Source organism: Eublepharis macularius, chromosome 6 (assembly GCF_028583425.1).
Source record: "Eublepharis macularius isolate TG4126 chromosome 6, MPM_Emac_v1.0, whole genome shotgun sequence".
NCBI classification, from domain to species: Eukaryota; Metazoa; Chordata; class Lepidosauria; order Squamata; family Eublepharidae; genus Eublepharis; species Eublepharis macularius.
The window spans coordinates 127,817,015-127,840,387 of record NC_072795.1 but is presented as its reverse complement, the minus strand read 5'-3'; the positions used below and the strand labels follow the sequence as shown (position 1 = coordinate 127,840,387).

The 23,373-nt window shown below is 46.2% G+C and overlaps 1 protein-coding gene across 1 annotated transcript; it reads left to right on the top strand.

Annotated features, from left to right (window-relative positions):
• The first annotated feature begins 754 nt into the window (after window positions 1-754).
• HIF1AN (hypoxia inducible factor 1 subunit alpha inhibitor) lies at window positions 755-16,793 on the top strand. The gene is made up of 8 exons (XM_054983974.1): window positions 755-983; window positions 5,040-5,290; window positions 6,157-6,305; window positions 8,442-8,587; window positions 9,716-9,822; window positions 11,395-11,458; window positions 13,112-13,222; window positions 14,772-16,793. The coding sequence occupies exons 1-8, from the start codon at window positions 786-788 to the stop codon at window positions 14,814-14,816; spliced, it is 1,071 nt and encodes a 356-aa protein (XP_054839949.1). The 5' UTR covers window positions 755-785; the 3' UTR covers window positions 14,817-16,793.
• Window positions 16,794-23,373: the final 6,580 nt, after the last annotated feature.

The following is a 23,373-nucleotide window of genomic DNA, read 5'->3' as shown; positions in this document are numbered from 1 at the left end:
ACCCTTTCCGTGATTTTTGCCCTGACCAACATGACAGAGGTCATATATTTAAAACTTTTTCAAAATGGGTAGCCGTGTTAAGTCTGTTTTTAGCAGTATAAAAGAGTAAATGTCCAGTGGCCCCTATGAGGCTAACCAAGTGGGCTTTCCAGACTCTAGGGTTGCCAGCCTCCAGGTAGTGGCTGGAGATCTCCCGGAATTACAACTGGTCTCCAGGCCACAGAGATCAGTTCACCTGGAGAAAATGGCTACTTGGGGGGGGGGGTGGACTCTATGGAATTACGCCATGCCGAGTCCCTTTCGCTCCCCAAACTCCACTTTCTCCAGGTTTCACCTCCCAGATGTCCAGGAATTTCCCAACTTGGAGCTGGCAACCCTACCTGACTCAGCTCACTATAAGCCTAACAAAATTAGTGAGCTGTGACTCACGAAAACTCATACTCTACCACAAATTTTGTTAGTCCCATAGCTGCTATACACCTCCTGCTCCTTAGATTTTGTGCGCGTGTATTAAATATACGATTTAATATGTACTGTCACAGGGAGGCGGTTCGTGGCGCATGCGCGTCCCGCCTCCCCTGCCCGAAAGAGGCCGGCCAAAGCTCTGGTAAAAGAAACCAAAAGCTTCGCCGGGCCGCCGAGCCGGCCTCCCGCCCTCCACCGCCAGGGGGCGCGCTCCTCCTCCACGGCCCGCTTGCCAGCCGCGGCCGCTCTGCCGGATGTGTCCCTCACGCCTCTTCCGGTCGCGGGCAGAGACGCCTGTGGCCCCGGGCTGTCCGGAGGCGATGGCGGAGGCCTCCTCGTCTTGCTCCGCGGCGGTGGGTGACAGCGGAGGCGCTTCCTCCTCGCCGTCCCCCGGGACCCCGGAGGGCGCGGAGCGCGCCTGGAGCGAGGCCCAGTTCCGGCCCTACAGCTTCGAGACGCGGCCCATCCCCCGGCTGCGCCATGGAGACCCGCGCGCCGAGGAGCTCATCGAGAACGAGGTGGGAGGCCGGGCCGGGACTCTGGCTGAGGCGCAGCCGCGGGAGGAGGAGGAGGCCGGCGGGGGGCCCGGGCGGAGGGAGCGGCCCGGGCGGGGTCTGCGGCGAAACAGTTTGGGACCCCCGCCTCAAATCAATGCCTTTGTGGCTGCTCCTACTGGGTCGTTCCTGCGTCCTATAATCTATCCTGTCACATTACTTACGTTTTCTGTTCCGCATTATTTCGGTTCTGGGTTCGGATTTCTCCTGTTTTCAGATTTCTGTAGTCCATACTCTACTTCTTTTTTAAAATTGAATTTCCAAGCTGTTCGTCCTACTCTTAGATCCAGAGGAGTCAGCCGTGTTAGTCTGTAGTAGCAAAATCGAAAAGAGTCCAGTAGCACCTTTAAGACTACCCAATTTTACTGTAGCATAAGCTTTCGAGAATCACAGTTCACACACATCAGACGAAGAGAACTGAGATTCTCGAAAGCTTATGCCACAGTAAAGTTGGGTAGTCTTAAAGGTGCTACTGGACTCTTTACTATATTGCATCTGACGAAGAGAACTGTGATTCTCGAAAGCTTATGCCACAGTAAAGTTGGGTAGTCTTAAAGGTGCTACTAGACTCTTCGATTTCGTCCTACTCTTGTAATCTGCCTTGAGTCGCAGTGAGAAAGGCAGTCACTAGATAATGTAGATAAAAATAAAATTATAGCTGATCTCCAGATGATAGAGATCGGTTCCCCTGGAGACAATGGCTGATTTAGAGAATGGACCCTATGGCATTGCATCCCTGCTGAAAGCCCATCAAATATCCAGGAATTTCCCAACCTGGAGCTGTCCACCCTAATCTTTCCCTTCCTCAGAATGGTGTATGGGTTTCTCCCTCCTCTCCATTTAGGCTGTGAAGCAACATCTGCCCAGAGGTTACTTAGTGAGATTCATGTGTGTGTGTGGATATAATGTGGGGTCTTCCTGGCCCCGCACTCTAACCACTGCACCACACAGCTGCTTTCATGTGCCCTCTCCTTCAAAGTCCTGAAATTATGGACTGGCCTGACAGTGTTTGCAGCCTAGATGTGGTAGAAGAATATTGTCCCTCTTGGATAAATGTTGAGGAGCACAGTTTGGAGTGTTACTCAGTGTGGAAAAACTCCCCACAAATTTTATTCGTTTATATATTTATTTACTTATGTCATTTATAGTCCACCTTTCTCACCGAGACTCAAGGTGGATTACTTAGTGTGAGATTAGAACAGTCAGTATCAAGGACATTTCCATAAACAATCCCATAGGGTAAATAAAAAGTTTACAAATACGTAACATTAGCAAGAATCCAATACAGAGCTGAAGAAATGCTGAAACAGAACACAAGCAATTCTAGGGCTGACATTAGACAACGTAGGACTACCCAGTAGAGTCATACTTGAAGCACAGGTAGCATGTAGGAGCACATACTTAAAGCAACAGATAGGACATAAGGCAACATAGTGGTGAAGTCAATGGTCCCTCACCCTTTTGTGAAGCATATAAGACCCCTTCCCTATAATACAGCCCTTCTATTTGAGTAAAAAGTCTTTTTGAATAATTCAGTTTTGCATAGTTTGCGGAAAGTCCGGAGAGTGGGGGCTCTCCTGACTTCCTCAGGCAGGCTTTTCCACCGGGTAGGAACCACTATAGAGAATGCCCATATACGAGCGGCTGTTGATTTTACCCATGTTCAGGGTGACATCTGCAGGAGACCCTGTTCAGATGAGCGAAACTGCCGTGAAGGGACATAAGGAGGGAGGCGGTCCCGTAGGTACGCTGGACCAAGGCAGTGAAGAGCTTTATATGTGATAACCAATATCCTTGAACTGGGCACAATAGCCAATGGAGTGACTGCAGGATAGGAGTGATGTTCATGCTCCTGGTCACTCCTGATAACAGCCCAGCCGCAACATTTTGCACCAATTGGGAGTCTCCTAGTTAACTTAGATGGGAGACCTATGTATAGTGCATTACAAGAGTCAAGTTTCGATGTTACCATAGCATGGATCCAGATGCTGGCACTTAGAAAGAATCTAGCCTTAGTCCACTCCCATCTACTGTTGTTGTTTTTTTCCCTTCAGGGATGTTTATATAGAGAATTGTTCTCGCTGTCATCCTGTACTGGCATCGCCCAGCCTACCACCACAGAACTCTGCCCCACCTCATTCATCTGCTTGTATAGACGAGATCTTAGGGGAAGGTTAAAATCCTGGAGCACCATGGTGAACGCTGCCATTCTCAACAGCACAATCCTAAGCATTATTCTCGTAAACCCCATTAAAGCTCAATGGGATTTACTCCCTAATAAGTAGGATTGCGACCTTAATCTCAGAACCGCCATTGGCTCTTTCCCAGGACTTCTTCCAGTTTTTTCCCACAAAATGGTTGATTTGTTCCTTCCTTATAACGCTCCCGCGAGGCTACAAAATACAGTAACCCACCTGCCTGCCCACACTTAACATCTGTGAACTGATCATTTGCAGTTTCTCTTTTTGAAGGTGATAGTTACTCATTAACTAGGAGGTTGCTATTTAAAAGCATAAACAGCTGGTTAATGTTTTTTCTCTTTTTTATCATTATGAAGTTACCGCACACTTACAGTTAAAGAAGTCGTGTGCTTGTTGCCCGGCAAACCGTGCGTGAGATTGAAGGCTAGCTTTTGTGGGTAGAAATAGACCTACACCAAGGGAGACAAGAGTAGTTGACAGGCAGGAAAGCAAACCAGAGGGTGAACAGCAGTATCCCAAAGAATTAATTGCAAGGCTTAGCGGTGGGATCTCAAACATCCTGAGGAGAAGAAAATATTTTAAGTGGGATATAGTAGCCTGGGAGGAAGGAACATTCTGAGAGAAAGGCATTCTGAGGGGACAGATAGCCAAAGAGACAGAGTGTTCAGTTAAATGCTATGAGGAATATAGAGCTGTTATAAAGGAAAGACACAGAAGAACTAGTAGGATTTATAAGAGAGAACATGATCTGCTGAATTTTAGTAAAATTGTAGCAGGAAATACAAGTAAAAGAGAGAAAAATGGCAGAGTTTATGGGGATGAAAACGTATCTGAAGGCTGTTTTTATTCCTCAGCTGCTTTGCATGTAATTCTTTAAAGATGTTTTGTTGACAAACCCCATAACACGACAAGGTGTTATTTTGGTTGGCCTTGATAAAAAGTATCGTGTTACTCTTGTTTTTGGATTTTACTATGGACCAGTGTGGTTATTTAAAGAAGAACGTAGAGGCAGAAGTCTGATTAATCCTCATGTTTTATGAGCATCTTCGAGGATCGCATGTCAGAATGAACACAGCTTGGCTATTAAGAGGCACAGCATTTTATTTTTGCTTTTCTAGCATCCCATGTTCTTCAGCTCTTCCTGACTTTGGTGCTTGGAGGATAGAATCATAGAATCATAGAGTTGGAAGGGGCCATACAGACCATCTAGTCCAACCCCCTGCCCAGTGCAGGATCAGCCTTAAAGCATCTCTGACAAGTATCCATCCAGCCTCTTCTTGAAAACTGCCAGTGAAGGGGAGCTCACCACCTCTCTAGGCAGCTGATTCCACTTTTGAACTACTCTGACCGTGAAAAAGTTTTTCCTAATATCCAGCCGGTACCTTTGTGCATGTAATTTAAGCCCGTTGCTTCGGATCCTACCCTCTGCTGCCAACTGGAACAGCTCTTTGCCCTCCTCCAAATGACAGCCTTTCAAATATTTAAGGAGAGCAATCATGTCCCCCCTCAACCCCCTCTTCTCCAAACTAAACATTCCCAAGGCCCTCAGCCTTTCCTCGTAGGGCTCAGTCTCCAGACCCCTGATCATCCTCGTCGCTCTCCTCTGCACCCTCTCGATTTTGGCCACATCCTTTTTGAAGTGAGGCCTCCAGAATGAGGATGAGGACTCCGAAGAATTCTGAGTAGTTTCTGTACCGTGGATGTCTATCGAATTATTTTTTCTTGATCATCCACTTGTTTTCCTTCAATTATTTTGAACGTAAGAATTAACAAATCGGGGTATTTGTACTTGTGACTCCCGTTTTGTGTTTTTCTGCAGGAGCCAGTGGTGCTTACCGATACCAATCTGGTGTATCCTGCCCTGAAATGGGATCTGGACTACCTCCAGGAGAACATTGGCGGTGGAGACTTCTCCGTATACAGAGCCAGTACTCACAAGTTCTTGTATTATGACGAGAAAAAGATGGCCAATTTTAAGAATTTCAAGCCCAGGTCCAGCAGGGAAGAGATGAAATTCAGCGAGTTTGTTGAGCAACTCCAGGAAATCCAACTGCGAGGGAGTGGAGAACGGTATTACTTGGGCAGGGTGGGTGAGGGTGGAATATGTGAGGACATTTCTGCACAGATTTGTAGAACGCAAATACGGGCCTGAAAGTTCTGTTACGGATCTCTGGCTTTCTAGCTCAAGTGGAAATTGCTTTAAGAGCGAAGTTGTTTCCAAGGATGTAGCTGATTGCACAAGAGGTGATGTTTATGGAAAGCATTTGTACTCTGCCTCATTCGATGCAGCTTCCAACAAAATACGTTAACAATAATACAAAAAGAAACAACAAGAAAACACCACTAAAAGGCAGCAGCTTTGCAGCTGGCCTCCAGAACAGTGTAATAAAGCGACAGAACTGCACCACCCACCATTTGAAAGAAGTAGTTTATGCGTTCTCTGTGAATGGGCTGTGAGAACAGAGTGTCTTTCACATTTCATTAGGGAGATTGCCCCTGGATTTTGACGCAATCATGAGAGCAGTTTTGCTCCTTACCACATGTGGGGCGGACACATGAAACAGAGTCTGTTCTGTGGCACGTAGGCAACTAACTCCCAGGCTGATTTGGGAAAGTAGGCCGTGGAAATGCTCAGTCCTCTTCGCATAGGTGTAAGGGTCACAGGTGTTTGTGTGTGTCAGCGTATTGCCTGCCTTAACGTCAAGTGCCAGTTGTGCGTTTGGCTTTTTGGCGAAGACGCATTTTCCCATTTAAACTGACAGTATTGCGTTGAGAATAATGGTTTTCTTAACTCTGCAACACAGATCTGCGAACACATTTTATGCTGCTCTAGCACATACAGAAACGCATGCAGAGACAGTTGTGGCAAATGTGATCGTTCTGCACAAGGATGTTTTATGTATCCCTTTTTTCCGCTTGCTCCCTGGGCGATACAGGCTGTATCTGCAGCAGACCCTCAATGACACAGTCGGAAGGAAAATTGTGGTGGATTTCCTGGGATTCAATTGGAATTGGATTAACAGGCAGCAGGCAAAGCGAGGCTGGGGTCAGCTGACCTCCAACTTGCTTCTGATTGGCATGGAAGGTAAAAAAAAAAGTCCTTTGCTTAAATATGAGCAAAAAACGTTGGCCAACTTACTGTGTTTTTATTTTGATGTCCTTTTAGAACTAGCAGTAGAGATGAGGTCTTGAGCATTCTTGTTTCGTGAGGAATGTCAGTCAGTATTTGTGGGAGGAAGGTCTCTTAATCTCCTCTCCATACACACACACACACCATGAACTGGAAAGGAACTGAAAAATTTTCCGCTCAGAAGTAGGGTCCACGAGGAAGCGCATGATGCTGGCAGGACACTAGCACACAAGGACTACTCTAATAGCCAGGATGACAAGCCCACTGTCCAAGAGTGGCAAAAGCCCCCTGCCGTTGCTAGTGTGACTACAGGACAGACCCACGTCCCTTGAGGGCCTCTTGCTAGCAGCACAAAAGACGAGTACTGTCCCAAACCAAATCAGATGAGAGATTTTTTAAAAAAGCATTTTTAAAATTTTGTGCATGGTAATTAATTCAAAAGAAGGAGCCACTTACCTTACCAAATATAATTCAAAATAGACCAATATATACAACAAAGCTTCTTTTTTACCCATAAATAATCCTTTTGACATAACATAATAGTGGAATCCAATATGCTTCCCAACCTTTACTTTCTTGCTTATTAACCAAAGCAGTAAGCCTGACTGACTATACTATCTCCCAAATTTTCCGTAACCAATCCAATTTACTTGGAAGATACTTTGCCTTCCAAAAACTGGCCCGAACCAGCCTTGCAGCTAGCTGTTAACAAGTATTTAATCATTTCTGAAAAGATGAATCTAGCGCCTTTAACTTAATTCAGTTTAAAAAGACTTAAAGGGGCATGAGTAGTATGCCAGAGACCTTTACAATATTATCAGCCGCCATATTCCAGTATTTCTGTGCACATTCACACGACTACTATAAGTGGAGAAACAAAAACCCCAGCTGTATCCTTAGAACGAAACCAGCGTGCACCTGAGAAGATGAGTGGTTATTTCACATATGTTTGGCCAGTGAATTCATTTGTTTAAAAGGGCAGCAATCGCACAGTTTTTCATTGCCCTTCTGTGGGTTTTTACCTCCCCAGCTCCAAGGACCCTGATATTGGAGAAAATTAATAACTGAGCACCTTATTCAGGTTTCCTCTGGGCAGAACTTGGCTTCCTTTAGTGCAGGACTTTGTCAGGAAGAGCTTCCCTTTTGTACAGGGGAGATCTCATCCTTTATAGAGATACGTGCAAGTACCATGATGACTTATAGCACATCTGCGCTGCAGCCTTAATAACGGCTTGAATTGTTTTAAAAAATTTGCAGAATATTTGGGGGCTGTTGCCTTGTGAGAGTGCTGGAAATTCCAGTGGTTCGCTGACACTCTTTTGGTACTTTAATTGGCCGTCCCTTCTGACTTGTTTGGAACCAGCTTGCTTCTTATCAGGGTGGATTTGATGTAAGACTTGATTTAAATCATGGTTTTCTACATAAAGACTCCTCACACTTAGCTTCTTGCGCAGATCTATTCTACTCCCAACAATCTTCTATTCATTAAATTTTTTTGAAACTTAGCACTTAAGAGGGAAGGGTTTGGTTCTGTATACAAAGATTTGCAAAGGAACAATGGGATTGAGGTCTTTTTCTCAACTCTGTATGTTTCTTTTATAACCTTTTTGCTGTGAAGAAGAGACGTGATCTCTGCAGACACAAATTCACAGTTTTGAGAACTGTAAAACCAAGCATCTGTGATAACATCTTCTAGATAGAAAAAAATGCCCAGTAATCTTACAGAAACCTCTGGACATTGTGAATGGATTCATGGAATTCGTTTACCCAAAAATTTAAACATTGCATGAAAATACAGCCTCATGCTACATAATTGAAAACGAATTCTTATTTCATGATCATAACCTTTGGACTATAATGTATCTTAAATAGAAAACTATCTTTAGATAGCTTTGTCCTCAAAAAACATTTTATTTGAAAAATCCAATTTAAATTTAAAAAATCCAATTAATTTTTTTTTAAAAAATCATTGATTTTTATCCACCCTGCTTCTTATATAGGTTTGCCTTGCTTATTAATGCAGAGGATGGCCTCTTCAACACATAGGATGATTGTTGTGTCGTGACTATCTTGTCTTTTCTGCCTGTACAGGGAATGTGACTCCAGCTCACTACGATGAACAGCAGAACTTCTTTGCTCAGATCAAGGGTTACAAGCGGTGCATTCTCTTTCCACCTGACCAGTTTGAGTGCCTGTATCCTTATCCCGTGCATCACCCATGTGACAGGCAGAGCCAGGTGAGAAACCTTTGTGCCAGATGGCCTCCATTGCATAAAACCGTCGGAAGAGAAAATCTTTCTGCTGGTCAAATGGAAGGATCCTCTCATGCCTTATTGTTCTCTTACGATAGACTGTAATATGCTCAGAAGAGGGTCATAAACTAAGCAGGGCCTGATATGCCCTTATCCTGTGTTCTGTTATCCATTTATCTTAGAGGAATCCTGTCTCTAAATGAGGTTGTATATTGACTCTCAGCCGTCATATGTAATCCATTTTTAGAGTTGTTTTTTGTCCTGATCAGTGGTAGTTTGCCTATGAGATGAAATAGGCTTTCTCCCAAGGTACAGCAATATCCACCAGGTCTCTGGGAGTTTCCCCCTTTCACTTACAGAAGCAAGCTTGTAGCTCTCATGATTGGATATAGAAACTTAAAAATATGGTGTGTCTGCTAATGTGGGTGTTAGAGGGCCGGGAAAGGATTCTCAGCTGCTTGTCCCAGCTCGGATACATCTCCCCTTTTTGTCTGCTGCCTGTTTTTGATACCTTAATTGAAGCCCTTTCCATTATTGCGCCAATTTGCAGTTGAGGCAAACCCAATTGAGCACTGTCTTGAATAATAATAACTGCACTTATATACCGCTCTTCTAAACAGATTAGTTCCCCACCCAGAGTGGTGAACAAGTTAGTGTTATTATTGTCCCCACTATACAGCTGGGGAGCTGAAACTGAGAGGAGTGGCTTATCCAAGGCCACCTGCTGAGCTCATGGCAGTAGTGGGATTCGAACCAGTAGAGTGCTGATTTGCAGCTGAACCACATAACCACTGTGCTACAGGAGCTTTTTATCACCATCACCACTACTACTAATCAATTGAACTTGTATCTCAGCACACCAAGTAGGATTATTTGATCTAACCACCAAATCAAGTAATATTTGCATATTTTATTCTATGCGTAGTCAGTCTACAAAATTTGGTTTTCCTGGTTGACTGATTTGCGTCTTGCAGGCAGCAGACCCTACTGGTCAGAGCTGGGGCAGGTGTTTCAATTTCTTCATAGAATCTGGGGGTGAGAAGGAGAATATTAGGGAGAATCCCAAGGACTTTTGGTCTCTCCAGTGATGTGATCTTCTGTCTGCTCTACTAGGTTGACTTCGATCACCCCGACTATGAGAAGTTCCCTAATTTCCAGAACGTAGTGGGCTGCGAGACGGTGGTGGGCCCAGGCGATGTGCTGTACATCCCCATGTACTGGTAATCATTGTAATCTGAGAAGGGGTGCGGGTAGCTTAGGAAAGCCTGATAGTTGCAGCAGAATCCTAGGCCAGGTTCAGAAATTAAGCTCTGGGACTGCTGTGGAATAACTCTTGACCTGTGCTGGACATCTTGGAAATCTGGCTGCTATGATATTGCGGCCGTTTGGGGCTTTGAGTTTATGGCATGTCCTTTTGTAGCTCGTGGATATTCAACCGGACTATTTGCCACAGGATCTCATGAACAACTTGCCCTGACCGTTGCAGAGTTCGTACCCTTTCGTACTTTTTTCAAGCTACTCCAGAAGTATGGGCAGCCAGCCATCATTTATTTATTTATTTTATTTATTTACGTCATTTATAGTCTGCCTTTCTCACTGAGACTCAAGGCGGATTACACAGTAAGAAGTTAATACAATCAGAATCAAGTACGTTTCAATACAATGCCATAAGGTAAACAGATACAAGTTTAAAGACATAGCATTAGTAAGGATCCGAGACAGAGTAGAAAATACTGAAGCAAAACACAATCAATTCTAGGACTAACGTTAGACAACATGGAGCGCTGGTTGTACAAAGGAGTACATATTTAAAGCAGCAGATAATATATAAGGCAAAAATTGTGATGAAGTCTATGATCCCCTACTTGTCAGTGAAGCACCTGAGACCCCCTCCCTACAATGCAGCCCTCCCATTTGAGTAAAAAGCCTTTTTGGATAGTTCGGTTTTGCATCGTTTACGGAAAGCCAGGAGAGAGCCAGGAAAGCCATGGAGCACTGGGTGGTCTCTACCAGCTTCCTCCCTCTGCCTCACCTGATTCCTATCCTTGCTGCGGCTGCTGCATTCCACATATCTTTCCTGCACGTAGATCCCACAATCCCTGTGGTCCTTTGTGGTCCCTCTTCCTGCTTTTGCCAGTGAAAGGAACAATGTACACTTGTGTGTGTTAGTGTAAAAAAAAAAAAGGAAGCGATTCCAAGGGAATATTTCTGTCTGCCTGGAGGGAAGCAAATGGATAGGCCATCTGAGCCATTTCATCTTTTCCAAGGGCCCCGTGTCTTAAATTTCGGTTTCCCTTTGATGTCTAAGTAAAAAAACGGGTTTCTCGTCACCTTTGCACTGGCCTGCTGTCGAGCTGGCCCTGAATCCTTTGAATGGGAGATAGCGGAGCTGAAATCTTACAGGAGGTGGAAGCATGCTAGGAAATAAAAAGGAATGCTGTTTCATCTTAGTTCCCTTTTGAACCAAGCTGGTGGAAGGAAGAAGGCTCTCTTTGTGTCCTATAGTGGAGGAAAAGTGTGTGTGGTTGGAACGTGACTCGCTGGACAACTTAAAGTTGATGAAAGAAACAAAACACAAGAGAGCAATACTCATCAGAGCCTCTCTGCCCAGCAGAGAGCGTGTATCAGCCACAAACCTGGGGCATTACATGAATAGTTAAATCCCAGCAGATTGGTGCGTTGCTGATCATAACACCTAAATTGTTAACATTGAAATTACCATGGGAGTAGAATTGTTAATTTAAAAAAAATAGAAATGTAAACGGTTGTTTCTCTTTTTTATGTCTGTGAAGGTGGCATCACATAGAATCTTTGCTGAATGGGGGAACAACCATCACTGTGAATTTTTGGTACAAGGTAAGTATATCCCTTGCTTCTGCCAAAGTAAAGTTTCATGCATGAATTAAATGGGAACGGAGTGCTGGCTTCTTACACGGTGCTATCTGGCCTCAACACCACTGCATCAAAAAATACTTTATGTAATACTTCTGAAAGCTGTTGCAGGCACTTTAGCTCTGCCAAACCTCGTTTGGATTCTTACTTCACTTTTTAAAAATTACTTCATTTATATCAGAGAAAATAAGACTCAAATGTACATCACCTGTGAATTTCATATTCTAACATTCAATGAATAATATCCCATTCTTTACAAATCTATTGGTTGGATTGCTTTTTCCTTCTTATAATGTCGTTTTTGTTAATAATTCCAGGTTTGTCTGTACAATTCCGTCACTGATGGTGACGTTATAGACTTCCATTTTGCAACAGTATACATTCACTTTTGTTCTTCTGTGCAGTCTCACATTGGAAGTACTGTGCATTTGTCAGGTCAGCTGCTTGGGAAAGGTTCCCTCATGTCTTTAAAGCTTCTTCTCTCTCAGAAGCAACTGCGTCTGACAAAGAGAGCTGTGGTTCTCAAAAGCTGACGATGCATCTGACAAAGAGAGCTGTGGTTCTCGAAAGCTGACAATGCATCTGACAAAGAGAGCTGTGGTTCTCGAAAGCTGACAATGCATCTGACAAAGAGAGCTGTGGTTCTCGAATGCTTATACTACAATAAAGTTGGTTAGTCTTAAAGGTGCTACAGGACCTTTTACTATTTTGCAACTACAGATTACACTCCCTTAGGTATGCTGGTCCCAGTCCGTTTAGGGCTTTATAGGTTGAAACCAACACCTTGAATCGGATCTGGAATTCTACTGGGAGCCAGTGAAGCTGCTGCAAGATAGGCGTGGTGTGTGTCCTACATGAAGCTCCAGTTAGGACACACGCAGCAGCATTCTGGACCTGTTGAAGTCTCCGGATCAAGCCCAAGGGCAGCCCTGCGTAGAGCGAGTTACAGTAGTCTAACCTGGAGGTGACAGTTGCATGGATCACTGTCGTTAGACCCTGGGCCAAGAGGTAGGGCGCCAATTGCTGGGCCTGCTGAAGGTCGAAACAGGCCACCTGAGCCACAGTCATGATCTGGCCCTCCATAGACAAGGAGGAATCCAGAATCACGCCCAAACTCCTAACTGATGGTACGGGCACAAGTGGTGCCCCCCCTAAAAGGTTGGGAGAAGGATCCCTGCCTCCGACAGTCCATGGCCCAAGTACAGGACCGCCATCTTCGTGGGATTCAACTTCAGCCTGCTCTGTTCTACCCACCCAGACATGGCCTCCAGGGCTCTCAACAGGGTGTCAGGGGCAGAATCAGGTCGGCCTCCCATCAACAGATACAGCTGGGTGTCATCTGCAGTTGTAGATGACATGCCTTTCTGCTGCCCATGAGCAGATTCTACCAGGTGACTCTTGCCTTTTTGTTTAGTTAACTTACAGACCAATCCTAAGCAGGTCTCCTCAGTACTAACTCCCATTTTATTCCCTTGGGCTTACTCCCAGGAAAGAGTTTTCAGATTTCAGCCTTCTTTCCCTTTAGTTTAGAAGCTTCCTAAATATCGAGAACACCTTTTTTGAGAGTCGAGGCAGATGTGCTTCTGAGACTTCTCATGCCTGTGTTTTGGTTTCCAGGGTGCTCCAACCCCCAAAAGGATTGAGTATCCCCTCAAGGCTCACCAGAAAGTGGCGATAATGAGGAACATCGAGAAAATGTTGGGCGAGGCCCTTGGAAGCCCGCAAGAGGTGCGGAACAATCTCGGGGAGAGCAGAGAGCTGCGTGTGGAACTCGTTTTCGGGTTCCTTGGGGATGTGGGAAAGCTGATTGCTTTGGGCTGAGGAATAGCTTGGAAATTACGCCATCACAAATTACACACAATATCACTTTTAACTTCGCATAATAAGACTCTAAGGGCATCTTCAGCATTCTGCCCCAGCCAAGTGAGACCCTTTTGGCAGGCTGAACGCTGATCTCTCTCAAACTTTAAAATAGAAATCACAGAGCTTGGGTATGCACATTTCTGCATTGAGAATCTGAAAGCTAGGGCAACGCTTTAGCTTTGAGGGAAGTGGGAAAAATGAAAAACCCATGCATTGTAAACGGGCAAACCGTTCTCCTTTGAGGAAAGGGGGGGAAAGGAACAGGAGAGGAGAAGTAACAAAGCTGCCCATCTGGAAAGGCAGATAAAAACAATCCGATTGACCTGTGAGACACTAAAATGGAATTCGTTCGGCAAGCCCGTTGCAGCAGGACATTTGCAGGGATACAACCTCGAGTGCCATTCATTCATGTGCCTTCGACTGCTTGTCTTCAGCGGCTTCTTTTGGGCATTCCTGGATTCAGCTCACATGTTTGAGATAGCTTCTTTTCACTTCCTTCATACGTCCCGAGCAGATTTAACATATACCAGAGTACAAATGAGTAGGCGCATTCTGGACATAACTTTCTATTTCTGGTTTCTATGTTTTCTGAATCGAGCAGAAAGTTTGGGAGTAGGCAAGAGACATATAAAATACATTCTTTGTCATTTAGAGACTCAGGGTGGCTTACATCATCTTCTCCCTTTCTTCCTCACAGCAACCCTGTGAGCGAGACAGGTTAGGTAGATAGAGTGTGACTGGCCCAAGGTCACCCAGCGAGCTTCCGTGGCAGAGCGGGGAATCAAACTTTGGTCTCCCAGATCTTAGTCCCAACCCCGTAGCTACTATACCACACTAGCTACAAGCCGGGATTTGCGAGAATCAAGCTGTGCGTGGGATTCCATCCTCTCCCTGCAGCACGGCTGCCCCCGGCTTCGTCAATGCCACTGCCGCCCAGCCTGCCACTTCCAGCTTTGCTGCCGCAGCAGCCCCCTAGCCTAGTTGCCGCTCAGCTTCGCTATAACAGCGGCAATAAAGAAAGTTGCAGACAAGCTGGAAATTATTGTTATTTTAAAATACGCTATTCGGAAAAGAGCCTCCTTGAGTTGATTGATAGATGAAGCTAACGTATGGTCAGTGAGAAAAATGTGAAAGAGTTCTGCCCATCCGCAGGGCGTAGGCAGATTTGCTGTGGGAGGTGATTCGATTTGTGCGTTGGGGTAAGTTGGTGGGGATCTCAAGCAGTGCTCATTATATTTTAGGCTAGAAGTCTTGGCAAGAATGCTGAATTTTGAATCCCGTCCTTGTTTTCCTTGATCTGGTAACTCTGGAGATGTTCACCTCTAAGCGTACAGTTTTGTAGCTTGGCAGGTTTTGTCAAATAGTCATTTTTGAAGTTACTAATGGGTTTTTGTGTGTTTTCAATTTTGTACAGGTGGGTCCGTTGCTGAACATGATGATTAAGGGACGATATGACTAGTCCTCGGCCACTTCCTTGGTGGATGTTGGAGCTGCTTCACAGACATGTTGTGGAAAATCTGAGCGCTAGTATTGCACGCAGCACTTAAAAGACTACTAGTCTCCTGGCCCGGCTCTGCCCCACGCTGCACCAATATAGGGAACGACCAGCCCTGTAAAACCATGCCTCTGAACCTCAGCTTCAACATACCTCCCAGAAGAAATCCGGAGCAAGAACCCAGCTGTCCGTAACTCTCTAATTTCCCTGCCTGCCCGATACCAGCTTGGCTCCTGGTACCCGACTGAAATCGAAAGCAGTATGAAGTACGCTGGGAAGGGAGGGTCTAGGCTGCTCTGCTCAGCCTCCAAGAGCATCTAGGAAGCGTTTCCTTGGGACAGACACGCCACTTCCCCATCTGGAACTGAAAATCTGTCAAAGGGGGAGGCAGCTTTTGGCCGTGTTGTACTCTGGTGTCGATTGTTTTCTTGTCTCGGGGCAGTGGAAACGAGAGCATGACAGCACCTGTGTGAATGGACTGACCGGACATGGCATTTGGCTCTTCCTTCCACACCCTGGCGTTAGAAATCCACCTGACAAAAAACGCCACCTCCGAATGCGTCCCTCCAGTTTTGCCTTTTCTGTTTTTGACAGAGGTGACCTTCTCATGGGTGACACAGCCGCCTCCTTTCAAGCAAGCAGAGGGACGGCAAGAGACGCCAGGGCCTTCCGAGTGCTCCTGTCGAGTTAACCTCAGAAACAATTGCGGGGCCTCGGTCCTCGCTCTCAGAAGGCCAGGCCAAGATACGTGTGTGTTTGTGTGCGCGTGTGCGCGCAGCTTTCCCTTTTCTGTACCGACGATGTCTTTCCTTTGGACACGCCACAGTGTGTTATTACAACTCCGTGTTGCTGTGATGTTACCTCCTCCCTTTATTGTCACGACGGAAATCAATTTGGTTGAACCACCAGTTTTCTGCATGCCCGATGAAGCGAGGGAAAGGTTAGGGTGGAGAAAGGAGAGCAGCAAAGCTCTGGTTGACCTCCTTTGCAAAGACCTTTCCGTCAAAGGCTGCTAGTTTTTGTGGAGTCTTGCCTCTGCCCCCCACCCCAGCTGGGTATTGAATGGAAGTTTGGTTGTTTCTACAGGTTTCTTCTCCAGAGGAGGGTTTGGGTTTATCTCCCAGTTGGCCAACTTGAAGTGCTTGTCTCTTTGCCTCCTGTGAAACGGAGAGTTTTGAGAAGCCATCACTGGAGAACCTTTGTTCACCGCTGGCCATGATCTCTCTCCAGCTGGGGCAGACCATTCTGTGTATTGCGTCTGCAGTAGCTGAAGAAGTACTGAGGAAGCTGGAGTTTGGGCCAAGTGGTGTTTTGGAGTGGGGAAACCTCCCGAGCCATGGAGTTTTGTTACAAGCCAAGTCTGCAGCTTGAGTTAGACCTACAGGCCACAGGGAAGCATGGAAAAAAATCTGCGTTCTTATCCTTGGCATGGAAAATGGGTGGTTCCTGAAGAATGAAGATTGCCCATGGTGCATAGGGAGTACCAGGAGAAACCACCTGCTGTTGGCCGATAGCAGAAGTGTGCCACCTGGGACTGGAGCTCTTGGTGGAATATTGGGTGTGTTGCATGGAGGCCCTCACGGAAAGGGCCAGGTGCCTCGCTGGAAGGAAAAGACTTACATGCAGCCTTCAGGTCCCTTTTTTTTCTTTTTTGCCAAAGGTGTAACTTGAACGTTTCTAAGCAGATTTTTTTTTTATTATTGTGTCGTTGCACTTGACTGGCTGGTGTGAGAGCTCAGTTTCCAATGCACTGACGGACTGATTTAATTACTGTCTCTTTTTTGTTTGTGTGTGTGTTTGGTTCCCCTGGTGAGTTCAGTGCCTCGCTGTGGCACTGAGGAAAACGGTGTGTGCATGTGTGCGCGCGCGCGAATGTGCAGGAAAGGCATCGTACCTTTTAAAGTGTAGTTCTTGAAATGCAGCCAACGTTGAACAACAGAAGCGTGGGCTTTCTTTTTTTCCTCATTAACATTAGAGAATCTGCATGCAGCCTGCATAAAAGGGGCCCCAGTGGACGCTTGCCTTGCAGTTCCCAGTGCTGCTGCCACAGGGTTGCCTCCCACGTGTTCGGATCCAGCTCTTTGCCGCCCACCCGAAGGGAGTCCGTTGTGTGAACGCTGCCAAACGGGCTCCGAGACCGTTAGCCATCTTGGCAGAGGTGCCTAGACAGTGCGAGTTCAGTGGGCTTCTGTGTCAGCGGAACAGGCCTCTAAGCTAGAGCTCCAACTCAAGAGCCTATGGGTTCTAGTGAAAGGCCTTCTAGTGCTGGCTTGCAGGATCCTGCCCCAGCACCGTGAGAGTTGGGGCGGGGGGACCGTGGCCAGGGGTCATTTTGTAGAAAAAGAGCTGGAGGAACTCATTAGCATAACTCATTCACATATGCCACGCCCATTGACAGCACCAGAGGTGTGTCATTAGCATAACTGACTTGCATATGCCACACCCCCTGACATCACCTATCCTGTCTGTTTTGGATCCAGTCCTGGCCATTCAGGGCCGAATTTGGGTGCAAAATGGCAAAAAGGGGCTGAAAATGGTCGAAAAGGGGCCCAAAATGGTCAAGATTGGGCTGCTGCTGAGTGGGAGAGTGATCCACCACCTGTCAGAGGCCCGATCCGGGCCGTTTCAGCCCCAATCCAGGCTGAAATGGGCCCCAAATGACCGAGAGTCAGGTGGGCGGGGCCACCTGACATGTGACCTCTTTGGGGAACTGCGTTCCTGCGCATTCCCCCTCAAAATGAGCCCTGGCTGTGGTTTAGTAGTAGAGCATCTGCTTGGCTTGCAAAAGGTTCCAGGTTCAATCCTCGGCATCTCCAGTTAATGATCAGGTCATAGGTGACGTGTAAAACTGCCGCCGGAGACCCTGGAGAGCCACTGCCAGTCAGAGTAGACTGGACTGACGTTGACAGCCCAGTGGCCTGATTCAGTATAAGGTCTTGGAGTGGATTTTGGATGGAGGGGTGGGGGAAGCAGGTCAAGGCAGCGACGAAGCTCTTTCTCCCTTGGCCCAAGCAAGGACTGGTGAGAATAAGCTGTTAACTCGACGGAGAGCTTTTTACGCTGAAGAGTAGTGGGAAACAATGGCGGCCTTCCCTCTTGCAGCATAAAGCAATTTGTCTGTCTGGAACTCCCCTCCATTGGCCACTTGGTTGCCCACAAAATGTCAAATGGCTGTGGGTTGTTGTTGCAACATGTGCACAACTCCAGCGTTGTCAGAAGTTAGGGCCACAGTGGGGACATCTCCTGCTCGGCTCCTCCCCGTGCCTCTCTCTTCTGGGTGGTAGAAAACAGCAAGAGCCCAGTAGCACCTATAAGGCTCACAAAATTGGTAGGGTAGGAGCTTTCATGAGCCACAGCTCACTTCATATCTGAAGAGGAGAGCTGTGACTCACAAAAGCTGCTACCCTACCACAAATTTTGTGAGCCTTGTAGGTGCTACTGGGCTCTTGCTCTTTTCTACTGCTACAGACAGACTAACAGGGCTGGCCATCTTGATCTCTCTTCTGGGTGGGGGGATGCTGGTGAGGGAAGCAGCTGCCCCCACATAACCCAGATCTTCTGATGTTGCTAAAACACTGCCAGGGGAGCGCAGGTTGCACAGTCTCTGGGATGGCATCAGACAGATTTCTGTAAAACGGCCGCGGTGTCCTGGCATGGAGCTGGGGGAATCTGCAGTAGCTGTCTCTTTTAAGCAATGGCCCCGCAGCCACGAAACCAGAGCACATCCCGAGAAGACTGAAGAGTCCCACACTTTAAGGTTCTCCTTTTCCACGTAGGAATTAGACTGCTCTCTAGTGCCTCATGCTGGAAATTTGGGTTCACTTTGGAGTTGACTGCGGTAGGACTTGAGGGCCACGCTATGGAAAATTGCTCCTTTTCGGTGGGATGCTCCCTGCATGAGAGGGCGTAGGAGGAAGAGTCGAGGCTGTTGGATCGCCAAATCAGGCCCTGAAACTTAAGCTCCAATTACTGCCTCGCAAAGTCAAATATTGGTTGCAAGCAGAGGATTAATTGGTGGGGGAGGGAGAGCCATAGCAGGTCTGGGAGAATAACAGGAACAGATGCCCGTACGCCTTGGGGAGAAACAGCTTTCTTCTACAAATCAGAGCTTTAAATTACGAGGCTTTTACCGATGCCGACAGTTGTAGGAAGTCATCTGCTCTCATTTGCGTAATGGCTTCTGTCACTGCTGATTAGACAGAGGATGAAAGAAAAGAAATTTGACAATTGGGAATGAATGATCATTAATCAGAAACTTGGTTAGGAGAAGGGGAAAATACGTCCCACAGACAACAGAATAGCCACCCTTGCTCTCCACTCAACCCAATCAGCTTCTTGGTTCTTTTTTACCACCTCTTTAGTATTGCTTGGCCAAGAGAACCATGCAAACAGATGGGTTGTTGGGAGTTTCCTTGCTAGCCTCTGAAAAACCAAGAAAAGATGGATTTTTGTCTCTTCTCTGCAAGCCAACAACTGGGATCCAAAGAGGAAGCAAGGCCCACACAAGGGGCTCGCGTTGGCCATAAGGACTATTTGACTTTAAAAAAAAACTGCTTTACACTTACATTCCCCACTTCCTCCAAAATATCACATCATAAATTGCTTTTGAAATCTGCCCCAATCTCAGTTCACTGTAAGGCAAAATAGTTGGGGAGGCTATTTGAGAGGAACAATCCACTTTGGACGCACTAATAAAAAAGATTGATGTTGTAGTATCTGGATTCGTTCATTCATCCTCTAAGCATATACTTCCAACGCTTTACAGTGCAACATTTCAAGCGTAAAATGCTTGTTTCCTTGCTGTTTGTGGATGTCAATAGGTGAGAATTGTAAGAAATCAAACTGGGTGGGAATTTGCGCTTGTCAACAGGCCTCTGCCTAAAACGACTGAACTAGCGGCCACAGTGACCCACCTCAATTGCAGAACAAAGGTAGTTTCCAAAAATCACGCTACATAATCTGCCTTGAGTCTACGTGAGAAAGGAAGACTAAAACAAGGGAAGTGGGAGGAAGTGCAGTCTCTTACGGTGTCACTGGGCTCAGACCAATACCATTACCTACCTGAAACTACCTGAGTGAAAATAGTGATCTTATCGTTTCATAGAGTTGGGTGCAGGATGGGCTTTTAATACTGGGTCTGGCTCAAAAGAAGAAGAAAAAATTTAGATGGACCAACAAATGGTCTGATGCGGTATAAGGCAGCTTCGTGTGTTCCTTACATACCTCCATGAAATGCACTAAAATCATACAAGTACCAGAGTTCCCTTTTCCTTCACAAGCATAACTCGGGCCTTGTTTCCTACCCCATTTTTAAAAAATCTCCCAGTGTTTTTAATTAACAATTCTTTTATCTGTTCCTAATCTAATAAACCGGATGGGATTTATGTCCCTGTTCCCAAAGCTGACCCTAATAAACCTACATGTTAACATAAGAGCCCCACTGGATCAGACCAGTGGTCCATCTAGTCCAGCTTCCTGCTTCACACAGTGGTCAACCAGTTACTTTGGAGGGCCAGCAGCAGGTTATACAGGCCAAGGCCTTGCCCAGATGTTGCCTCCTGGCCCGGGTATTCAGAAGTTTACTGCCTCTGAGCATGGCGGTTCCTTGCTTCCGCACTTGAACCTTAGACTGTCCACAACACTCTTCAATATACCAATGCTCTGCCCACAGCAGTTGCCTTTGCGTCCCACCTCTTGCGTGTATGTTCCCAGAGAGTAACGTCTTGCCTTCTTGTTTCATTGCTATCGTCCATGCAATCTGCGTACATGTTGGACGTGACAGCTGTAGGTGAAGAGCGCTCCGCGTACTCTTCCTTGGGCAATCTCCCAAGTGTCCAGAAGATCGATCCACAGTCCTTTCCCCAGGGTGATTGTGGTTTGCTCTCTGACCACTTGGAAGATTCCATCATTCTTTTCTGCAAAGTTGGACAATTTCTTTAGGCAGGCATGTCAAGGAGTCGTGGTCTGTTTCTTTCATGCCAGCAACAGTGTGTTGTAAACATTCTGGCATTGCATATTGGTAGAGTTGCTCCATCTCTACACCCTCTAACGCTGGTAGGGCAATCCTCTCCTTGACCAGCACCACCTCCCTTTTGGGCTGATTTAGTTTTAACTTACTTTTCTTCAGTCCCTTGACCAGCACATCTAGAGACAATGCTGTGGAACAGAGACGGTTGCTCCTGGAGGCTTGGGCAAAAGGGACAGTTTCTTTTTCTTGCTCCTGGGTCAAGAACATTACAACTAAAGTTGATTGAACTGGAAGCATTGACAGTTGCTCTGGCTGTCATGTTCTTTACTGTGATTGCTTTTATCTATTTCAGCTATAGGTCACTTTCCACCAGGCAGTACTTATTGCCTCTAGCAGAGCTTGGCTGCTAAGTTTTCCATACTGGTTTGTTTCATTGGTTCTGGCCGCATATTGCTTCAGTTTATTCCCCAATTTCTGCACACATTTTTTGCTTTTAGTTTTAGCTTTGGTTTTTCTTGTTTCCATCTCTCCCCCCGCCCCCCTGCACCCGCATTTCTGTTGATAACACTTTTACCCCAATCTTTTTCTGGAAACCAATTTTGACTCATTTTTCCCCTTGTACATAAAGTTTCTTTCAGTTTTGTTTGTCCTGCCTACACCCAGCCATCTTCAACTCACTTTTTGATGATTGGACATTTATCAATAATTTTTATCAATGATCTGGATGAAGGAGTGCTCATTAAATTTGCAGATGATACCAAATTGGGAGGAGTAGCAAACACCCAAGAAGATAGAATTAAAATTCAACAAGACCTGAATACTCTGGAGAAGTGGGCAGCTGTGAATAGCATGCAATTTAACAAAGACAAGTGCACAGTATTACATCTGGGCCACAAAAATGAGAAGCACAAATACTGGATGGGGGATACACTTCTGGGCAGTAGTACATGTGAAAGGGATCTTGGGGTAAGAGTGGACTGTAAACTAAATATGAACAGTCGGTGTGATGCAGTGGCAAAAATGGCTAATTCAATCTTGGGTTGTATCAAAGGGGCCATAGCGTCGAAATTGCAGGAGGTCATAGCCCCTCTCTATACTGCCTTGGTCAGGCCCCACCTGGAGTATTGTGTGCAGTTCTGGAGGCCTCACTTCAAAAAGGATGTGGACAAAATCGAGAGGGTGCAGAGGAGAGCGACGAGGATGATCAGGGGTCTGGAGACCGAGCCCTATGAGGAAAGGCTGAGGGCCTTGGGAATGTTTCGTTTGGAGAAGAGGAGATTGAAGGGGGGCATATTGCTCTCTTTAAATATTTGAAAGGCTGTCATTTGGAGGAGGGCAAGGAGCTGTTCCAGATGGCAGCAGAGGGTAGGACCCGAAGCGATGGGCTTAAATTACATGCACAAAGGTACCGGCTGGACATTAGGAAAAACTTTTTCATGGTCAGAGTAGTTCAAAAGTGGAATCAGCTGCCTAGGGAGGTGGTGAGCTCCCCTTCACTGACATTTTTCAAGAAGAGGCTGGATGAGTATTTGTCAGAGATGCTTTAGGCTGATCCTGCACTGGGCAGGGGGTTGGACTAGATGGTCTGTGTGGCCCCTTCCAACTCTAGGATTCTATGATTCTATTCTATGACCATCATTGAACCACTCCCCTCCCCTTCCTTCCCTTCTTCCTCCTGGTTTTCTTTCTGATCTTTTTGGGGGGTCAATTTCGTATTGATATATCAACCTACCATTGTAATAATAGGTGCAACAACTTCTCTGAATCCCCAGCTTTTGTTAAAAACTCTATCCTTTTTCCTTGTGGAGATATACCTTTTCCTTTAGATCTCTGCAAGGGAAGGGGCTAGAGACTTGTTTTTTTTTTTTTTAAATGAAAACTGGGAATTCAGAGAAGCTGTGGCATGTATTGTTACAACAGTAGGTCCATATATTGACATGAAATTGATGATTTTTTAAAAAATGAAAAAGCCCTAGTGGCCCAAGGGGAGAGGGGGTGGCCATTTCTGGTGCCAGAAAGAACAGTGTGGTTTGAGAAGCACATAGCCCCTGTTGTTCCAGGCGCCATCCCAGCAGAGGTCGGTTTGCTCTGCTGGTGCCCGCCTCTGCTTCCCAGCTCTGGGTCAGCTCAGGGGGCGCTCTCCCGTTTGGACGGCAGGAGGGAGGGATTTATGTACGAGTGCGGGAGCTGCTCCCCTTTTAAGCTGGGGGAGACTGGCAGTGTGCTTATTTTCTCTCTTTTTTGAAAAAATCCAGCCCTTAGACCGATAATATCAATATAAGTATTAGATATTGAACCTTGTGCTCAAGTGATTTCAGCCAGGCAGTGGTTTCAGTTCATGAGAGTAACTTTATTGCAAGAGAACTCTCTGTTGTGGCTCCCGGAGGAGCCAGATATGTACACCTCAAACGACACCCCCTTTCGGTAACCCCCCAATAAGAACACAGGCACTAGGATCCTTCATTTGCATGCACTGAACAAAAGGTAACATGTTTACAAGGCAGCAGTTGACTCATAACCCAGAGCCAAGCCACAAGTGACACCTTACACAGG

Excerpts from the sequence above, each read along its gene's own strand:
- HIF1AN (XM_054983974.1), top strand. The coding sequence starts at position 786 with ATGGCGGAGGCCTCCTCGTCTTGCTCCGCGGCGGTGGGTGACAGCGGA. Across the intron at positions 6,306-8,441 it reads GCTTCTGATTGGCATGGAAG|GGAATGTGACTCCAGCTCAC; the intron begins GTAAAAAAAAAA and ends CTGCCTGTACAG. Across the intron at positions 11,459-13,111 it reads CTGTGAATTTTTGGTACAAG|GGTGCTCCAACCCCCAAAAG; the intron begins GTAAGTATATCC and ends TTTGGTTTCCAG.